Source organism: Corvus brachyrhynchos, unplaced genomic scaffold (assembly GCF_000691975.1).
Source record: "Corvus brachyrhynchos isolate BGI_N302 unplaced genomic scaffold, ASM69197v1 scaffold114, whole genome shotgun sequence".
In the NCBI taxonomy this organism is placed as follows: Eukaryota; Metazoa; Chordata; class Aves; order Passeriformes; family Corvidae; genus Corvus; species Corvus brachyrhynchos.
In genome coordinates, this window is record NW_008238337.1 from 2,826,590 (window position 1) to 2,834,628 (window position 8,039).

Here is an 8,039-nt window from a genome sequence, read left to right on the forward strand (position 1 = left end):
CTCCATCTGCACGCTCTGGTCCTCCAGCTGCAACCACACCCCGTGCCCAGGGCTCAGCCCCTGCCATGCCCTGGCCCCGCTTAGCACTGGCACACAGCAGGATGGAGGGAATGAACCCAGCCATATTTTGCAGGGAGAGGGTTCTGGGGTCTTGGGCAGGGGGCGTCTCCTGGAAGGGCTCCTTTTCCCACACCAGGAATTTTGGAGCAGCCCCCAGCTTGAGCCCCGGAGAATGAAAGCGCTCTAACCCACCAATTTGCATTGTGGCATTTTCTTGGGGGAAGAAAAGGCAGATTTGGGCAAGAGGGAGTGAAGAATATATTAACACCTTCCTGAGGAGCCAGGGCAACTCTTCCTTGGATTAGGGCCTGACATCAACAACCACCCCTTCCCCTTGCACCCAAACTGTGCCCAGCCACTGCTTTTCCCAGGCTGGGGAGGGCTCAGTGCTGGCAGAGAAGGATCTGGAGCTCACCTTCATCTCGGCCTCTCGCTTGACCTGCTCCACCTGAAATGCCAGCTGCTCCTTGACACGTGCCACCTCCTCCTGGCTCTGCTGCGTGACCGTCAGCTGCTTGGCGGTGTCAGCATTCTGTGGTGGGACACAGGGCTCACCAGGCATTCCAAGGGGGACCCTCACCGTCCCCACACTCATTCCAACCAAATTCTGGCTCAGGAGATAATTCCAAGATGCTTTTCTCACACCACCCAAAGGGTAGGCTGCCAGTGGACAAGGATTCAACGGGTGCCCCCTGCCCGGTGCTCAGAGGACGATGGAACCAACACAGGGGGACTGGGCAGGCACGAGCCATACCCGTGGTTGCAGAGGGACAAAGGGACAAAAACAAGACCAAAACACCCAAAGCAAAAAACAAAACAGGTGAGTGGCACAACTGAGACACAGGATCCCCATCACCAGTGTACCCCTTGAGAGCCCCTTTCCAGGATTAGAGCCAAGCATCCCATGACTGCTGGTACAAGTGATGTCCCACTGGCTACACTGGCCACAGAAACCAGCAGAAACAGACCAAACAACAGCAAAACAGACCAAAAACCAGCAACAAAAACACCCAAAGGGACTATGATGGAAGAGGGAAAAGGTGCTCAGCTCTGCCTTGGATACCCCAACCCCAAAAGGGAGGGATTTAATCCGGGGACGCTGCCCTCAGTGTCAGTGCCCGCCTGCACAGGCAGCAGCATTACCTTCCTCAGGAGCTCAGCGTGGGTGTTGATGAGCTCGCTGTGCTTCTCCTTCAGCTTCGTGTAGCGGATCTCGGTGGCGTTGGCTTTCTCTGCAGGGGTGAGAGACCCTCAGTGGCCGCAGCGAGGGCGGCCACACCCCCCGGGCTCCGCAGGGCTCCGCAGGGCTCCGCAGGGCACCTACTCTCAGCCTCGGCGCAGAGTCGCTGCGACCTGTCACTGTCCTGCTTCACCCTCTGCAGCCTCTCCAGCTCATCCCGCAGCTGCTCGTTGTCCACCAGCGCCTTCTGCTTCTGCTTGCGCTGCTCCTCCACTTCTCCCTCCAGGCTGTTCACCTGTGCCTTGAGCTGGGTGATGTAGCGCTGCGCCTGCAGGGTCACCGGGCACTGGAGCACAGCCCTACCCTCCCCAACAACCCTGTCCAGGTGCCCCATTGCAATTTGGGCAAAGCAGCTGTAGGATGCACAGGAAAGCTCTCCCCTTTACCCCTGCAGTCAACCTGTCCCTGTTGATAAGGTCAGGACAGCAAGGGACAGGTCTCACATGCCTCCACCCCATCAAGAGTCACATCGTGGCACTGGGAGAGGTCCCAAAACACAGCACTGGATGTCAGGGCCCCACTCCTGCTGCATCCCCTCAGGATTTCCACACCACGGCACCAAAACCCACCCCCATTCTCCCACCCCAGCTGCTCCCCAGCCAGGCTTTACCTCCAGTTTAATCTTCTCCATCTCTGCACGGAGCGTGTCCACCTCCTTCTTCAGGCTCTCGATCTGTGCATCCCTGTGGACAAAGGCAGGTTGATCCCACGTGGCAGCGGCCCCTCGCCCCTGCTGGCCCCCCCATACCTGTCATCCCAAACGCCGTTGGGTGGCCCGAAGGTTTGCTCAAACAGGTCCGAGGTGATCTGGGGAGGACAGAGGGTGCTGAGCTGAGCCAGAACACGGGAGCCTGACCCCATCCCAGCCCCGGGCCCCCACCTGCGGCTCCGTGGTGGAAGTCGTGCTGATCTCAATGAGGTTCTCTGGCTCCTCATCCTCGGGGGCTTCCTCGGGGATGACGACCACCGGCTTCACGTGCTCGGCCAGCGCGGACGCCCGCAGGAAGTTTGGGGGGCTCTGTGGGGACAAGAAGCTGTTGCAGCCTTGCAGGGCGTTCAGGAACCGCAGCAGGCAGAGTGCCAAGGGAAGGGAGGGAGCCACAGCTGTGCTGCTGACAGGGCCAGAGGGTCCCTCTGCAGTGTCCCCAGACCCCAAACCTATCCATGGGGGCACCCACAAGCTCTGCAGAGCACCACACCAAATCCTGCCATACCTCCGGCAGCCGAGGGATCTGGATGAGCCGCTTGAAATACAGCATGTCGGACGCCTTCTTAAAGAAGTTTTTGAGGCTGGAGAGGACAGAAAAACAAAGGGGAAATGAGATGGGGCTTGGCAGGAGGGAGGGGACCCCACCTCCCCAGCTGGGACCCGGTTACCTGCGGAACTGCTCATGGAAGCGGTCCCGGTGGCCCTGCAGGGTGTCGGCCGGCAGACCTGGGTGAGGAGGGACAGCTGTGACTGATCAGGAACTGCACGTGTGTTTGTTGAGAGTCTTTCTGAAGAATGGCTAAAAAGCAAAGGTCATGATGACACTGTAGGATTGATAAAGATGCAGACTTGGCAAGGATACTAAATCCTTGTGCAAGGAGTTGTATAAACAACAGGATGTGAGTCCAGATAAGTAAGCTGAAAGAAACCATATGGAAGAGAAAAGATAAGACCACAGTGATCTCATGGAATAGCTCCCACCAATAAGGAGCTCAGCTTTTGCAATATGTATGAGCTAATTAGTAGTACTATAAGTATGTGTAGATTATTACAATAAACGAGACTTGCTGACCACAATGCCGTGAGGCTTCTCTCCCGCGACTCCACCCAACATCTGGCGCCCGAACAGAAGATGTTGCCTTATGCGAAGGGGGAGTTGCGTTGGGTTCGGGTCCTGCAGCTAGAGGGACGGCGAAAGAGGTTGCGTACGGCAAAAACGCAGCGCCCAGCCGCGTCGTGCCTATCACCTCCGCGCCCGAGCGACCGTATAGACACCTGGGTGAGGAGGGACAGCTGTGACTGATCAGGAACTGCACGTGTGTTCACATGCACCCAGACCCCTCCTCTGCAAAAGCCAGCGGGGTAAAAGCCAGGAGGGAGTGGGATGTGAGGGGTCAGGATGGGAGTGGGGGATTCCCATCCCCAGCACAGGGACCAGGGATGGGGCACAGGGAGATGTGGGTGTGGGAACTCCAAAATACCCACATGAGGCCGCTGGCACTGTACTGCCCAGTGATCCCATGCAGGGGGCTGGCAGGCCAGGGCACTGTGGGTTTGAATTAATCAAGGACACGTGCTTCTAATTCCTTTATCTGGAATGTCTGTGTGGGATGGAGCAGGCCCCCAGAGCCCAGCTGGGATACAGGGACATGGCGATGGATGCCTCAATCCACACCAGCCTCATCCCCACGTGCAGAAGCCCACCCTGGGACAACACCAGCATGGAGCACATCCCCAGGACTCACAGGAGTGCAGCTTGAACATTAACTTGACGGCGTAGTGGTAGAGGTGGCTGCAGTCCTGGATGACCTGGATGAGGGGGGCCAGGCGGCACTGCACCGCCGACATCTGCGACACGGCCATCGAGGTGTTGAGCTGCCTGAAAACTGAGGGGAGCCGTGTTTGCAGAGCCGCCCGCGCCCGGGACGCCGCTTGATCATTAACCACGGTGGATGTGGGACACGGGGAAATGCCAGGGCTGCTGCCCTAACCTGAGACAACCCCACTCTGAGCAGCAAAAACTCCCAAAGGGACCATGCTGGCAGAGAGAAGGGGTGCTCAGGTCTGCCATGGATACCCCAACCCCAAAAAGGAGAGATTTAACCCCAGGTCGCTGCCCTGGAGCTGCTGCTGCACGACACAGCTGGGGAAACGGAGAGGTTTTGCTCCATTCTGTTTAATCATGCAAGGATCTGGGAGAGGATCCCAGGGCAGGGGACGAGCCCGGCGGCAGCGCAGCCTCGCCTGCCCCTGCTCGGAAACAGATCCCTTCCCTTGGCAGGGATCCAGGCAGCATATCCACCCCGGCTTCTTCTCCGCTCAGCTTTAAAGTATTTATGAATATAAATTCTCTGTATAACTGGGTCAGGAGGAGAAGCAGGAGGCTGTCGGGAGCTGGGAGCATGGTCGCTCCCGCTGTGCCCCGTTTTCCAGGGCAGCTCCATGTTCCCGACTCTCGACAGAGGAAGAATCCACCACCTCTCTGAGCCATCTAAAATTCCTATGGAGGTGAGAGACATGAGCAGGGGTCTCCAGCCCTCCCGAGAGGCATTTCAACAGGGGAAATGAGTCTTTAAAAAGAAGTACAGCCCCTTCCTCCGCTTCAGGGGGACAGAAAGGATTTGTGTAATGCATACGATTAACGTGGTTGTACCAAAAAAGAAATAAAAATGTATTTCAGAGCAGCTCTGCTCTGAAAACAACACTCTGCCTTGCTCAGGTGGGCTCAAAGCAGCCACATCCCCTACATATTTTCTTAAAACTGCCTCTACAGAGCTTCAACAGGGGAATCCAGCTGAGACACCACCTCCAAAATCTCACGGGAGGAGGAGGGACCTGAGCCTCCAACCTCAGCCTCCCGGAACTCCATTCCCGACCAAAGAGCGAAACTATTGCTCAAGAGCCCCAGGGCGAGTGGGAGGGACCTGCCCCTGCCACCTCCTCACCTGACTCCGACAGCTTCAGCTCACAGTCCAGGTAGTCAAACAGCTCGACCGTCAGCTGGAAGCTGCCAAAATAAACCAAAACTCCATCACTTGACAGCAGAGATGTCTTTGCTCCAGCTGCTCGTGTTCATTGGGAGTCCTCACAATGGCAAGGGCTCTGACTGACAAGAGTTTGGGGCTTTTTCTCCCTGCATTTACACCCCACAGCGCTCTGTGGATGCAGGAAGAATCAGGCACCATCCAAACAATTCACAAAATCCCGGTGGCTGCCCCATCCTGGAGTGGTTTCATTAGCAGGACGCTGCCAGCTGGGTGTCACAGAGCAGGTGGCCCTGCCAAGACACTCACATGTTGTTCACATCCGTCCCTGCAGTCTTTTCCAACACCTCATCCGACACTTCGAGGCCCGGGGGGAACTCGGGATGCTTTGGAAAAGGAAGAAGAAGCCATCAGTTGCTGCTGCTATTTTTGCTGGTGTGGCACATCCCCTCGTTACAGTGGTGCAGAGGGTCTCACCTTGACGTGGAAGGAGATCTTGGTGAGCAGGAGCCGTGTGTAGATGTTCACCAGCTGCCCGTACCTGTCGTGCAAATGGCCCTGCAGAGACACGAGAGGAGACATGGGGAATCCGGAGCAATGTGACCAGAGCCAGCAGATCCCACAGGAGCCAGTGAACCTGTGCCAGCCACGGACACCACCATGGCTCCACCACGGACACAGCCATCACCCCAAGGGAGCAGAGACAGATGGTGATTTCAGGCAGTGCTCCACCCCCTCTGTGCCCACCATGTTCCTCAGCACCCACCTCCAAAGCCCCTGGGAGGCACAAACCTCCACTCTGCCCCACTCACCCACAGGTCCCCCGTCTCTCGGATGTTGCTGCGGTACCTCTGGCAGTCCTGGAGGACCTGGGGACAAAAAAGGGAGGGATGTGGCACAGTGGGACTGGCACTGGTGAGCACCTGCCTGCCTGCCCTGATGCTAAGGAAGAGGAGGGATCTGGCCCCTTACACCAGTCCAGCTCTGGGAGAAGTTCCAGCCTTTCCATGGCACCCAAAGGTCGGGGATTTGCATGGGGAAGTTTCAAAGATGCTAGACCACAGAGTGCCCCATGGCCTGGGAAAGGTGGCTGGGGTAGGGAAGGGAACCCACCCCCTGTGCAGAGGGATGTTGGCAAGAGCCAAAAATTTCCCCCTGCCGGTGAAGCAGGAGGGACAGTGCAGAGGGGACACTCACGTTGGGGTGGCCGTCGCGCAGGACCTTGTGCAGGACGTGGCAGAACTTCCAGCTGAGGATGGCACTGCTGGGCAGGGGCAGCCCGATGGCGTAGGACCAGAAGGTGAACGCCCCCTTCTCGTGGTGTGTCCCCAGGATGATCCCTTCCAGTGCAGTCAAGGCCAACTGGATACACACAGAGCAGGGGACAGGCTGGGCTGGGGACTGTTCTTGTTCAACTTTCATTGAAAAGAGGACATGCTCGGGGTGCCCCGTGAGCACAGGGACCACCAGCACAATGCTGCGCCCCCAGATAAGATCCCCATTCATCATTTCGGGTGCACTTCCCCCTGCCAAGGGCACGCTGGGGTCCTCTGCATTTTACTGCCAAAGAAATGCAATTTTATTGCGCTGCTCTTGTTTGCCTTTTCACTGATGGATGAACCTACGTGATGCCACCCCCCAGCCCAGCTCTGTGTGGATCGATCTCTCTGTCTCCCAAATCTCCTGTGGCTCCAGCATCAGGGGGTGACATCCCCACATCCCAAACTCCTCTGTGTTGTCCTGGTGAGCCAAGGGAAAGGATACGGCGGGCATGTTTCTCCTTCACTGGTGCTTCCTGCGTGTTTATGGCTTTGCTGATGCTGATGGCCTGCAAGAGGAGGGGAGAGAGCGGCTGTCAGACATGGTGGGACCCCCACACCTACCCCGACATGCAGTGCCGGTGCTTTTGGGGAATACCCTGAATTTTAGAAGACATTTGTCACCTCAAAGTCATTTGTAACACATCAGAATAGGCCTTTTTATCCACAAACAAAGCATCCATTAAACTCCCCCATCCCCAGCAGGATCTGTCAGGATGTGACCACTGCGCTGGTGCTCCCGGCTGTCCCTGTCCCAGGAAACCAATTTTTGCATTTTTGCAGCCTGAATTCAGCGCCGTGCCTGGGGAACATTAAAGCAGAACAGTGAGATGCCAAATTCCAGGGTTGTTTGTGTAATCACAAGGAGCCTTTGAACCACAGGGCAGTGGTTTGGGTTCTTCTGAGGATGTTGCTGCGCGCAAACAGCACGTGGGGAAATGCAGCCCCCAAGCAAGAAGGGAGTGGCAGCCTCAATGCCCATCTTGATGGAGTGAAAATTCAGAGCAATGTGATTATCAGAGCAGGATTATCTATATTTTGATCTGTTTGATCACAGCACACTTTAAATTATGAATTTATTTCAAAAGATGACCCCAGACTGGGGTCGGTTGCATCTCCCATGTGTTGATGGGCTGCAAATCCAAGTTGCTGTGTTTGATGAGGATCCTCCTCCTCCTCCTCAGACTCAACTGAGCTGCTTCACCCTTGCAGAAGCACTTGGGCTGTGCCTGTGTCCATGAGCCCTCTGTCATCAGCAGAGGGAAAAGGTCCCAGCTGGGAAGGCAGGAAGCGGCCCCGCTGCCAGCACTTGTGCCGGAAGAGGAACTCGGTCCCTCCCTGCAGCTCCACAGCCCTAAAACCTTATAAAATTCCTATCTACCTGCCCAGGAAAGCACCTGCTTCCACATGGCTGCTTGTCCAGGGACACCTCTGAAATGAGGTGCTTTCCTGTAGGAGGAGTAACCCGACATCAAGTTATCGAGTGCTCCTGACTTATGCAGGAGGAACCCGACGCTGAAGGGGCGATGCCAAAGGTGTCCATGCACCAAACCCACCCCAAAGGAGTCTAGAACAGCCACCCACAGACTGGCCATGACAGCAACAAAACTGTGAATCATCCCAGAGAGTGAATGTGTCCCAAAAGGCTGAGCCAGCTGCTGGGGAGAGCGGTTGCTTTGCCTTTCCTGCACCCCAAAAGCCCCGGTGTTACCCCGCCATGCGGGGCC

The 8,039-nt window shown here is 56.6% G+C and overlaps 1 protein-coding gene across 1 annotated transcript in view; it reads right to left on the bottom strand.

Annotated features, from left to right (window-relative positions):
* HIP1R (huntingtin interacting protein 1 related) overlaps window positions 1-6,848 on the bottom strand; it is a gene marked incomplete at its 5' end in the record, with an annotated part of 14,260 nt that extends 7,412 nt beyond the window's left edge. Inside the window, 16 exons of the mRNA XM_017734707.1 lie at window positions 1-27; window positions 476-592; window positions 1,204-1,292; window positions 1,385-1,568; window positions 1,911-1,983; window positions 2,049-2,107; window positions 2,181-2,318; window positions 2,515-2,590; window positions 2,678-2,735; window positions 3,755-3,895; window positions 4,955-5,016; window positions 5,303-5,379; window positions 5,471-5,551; window positions 5,806-5,862; window positions 6,191-6,333; window positions 6,758-6,848. Of these exons, the coding sequence (XP_017590196.1) occupies window positions 1-27; window positions 476-592; window positions 1,204-1,292; window positions 1,385-1,568; window positions 1,911-1,983; window positions 2,049-2,107; window positions 2,181-2,318; window positions 2,515-2,590; window positions 2,678-2,735; window positions 3,755-3,895; window positions 4,955-5,016; window positions 5,303-5,379; window positions 5,471-5,551; window positions 5,806-5,862; window positions 6,191-6,333; window positions 6,758-6,848 (1,473 nt within the window). The remainder of the gene's footprint in view (window positions 28-475; window positions 593-1,203; window positions 1,293-1,384; window positions 1,569-1,910; window positions 1,984-2,048; window positions 2,108-2,180; window positions 2,319-2,514; window positions 2,591-2,677; window positions 2,736-3,754; window positions 3,896-4,954; window positions 5,017-5,302; window positions 5,380-5,470; window positions 5,552-5,805; window positions 5,863-6,190; window positions 6,334-6,757) is intronic.
* Window positions 6,849-8,039: the final 1,191 nt, after the last annotated feature.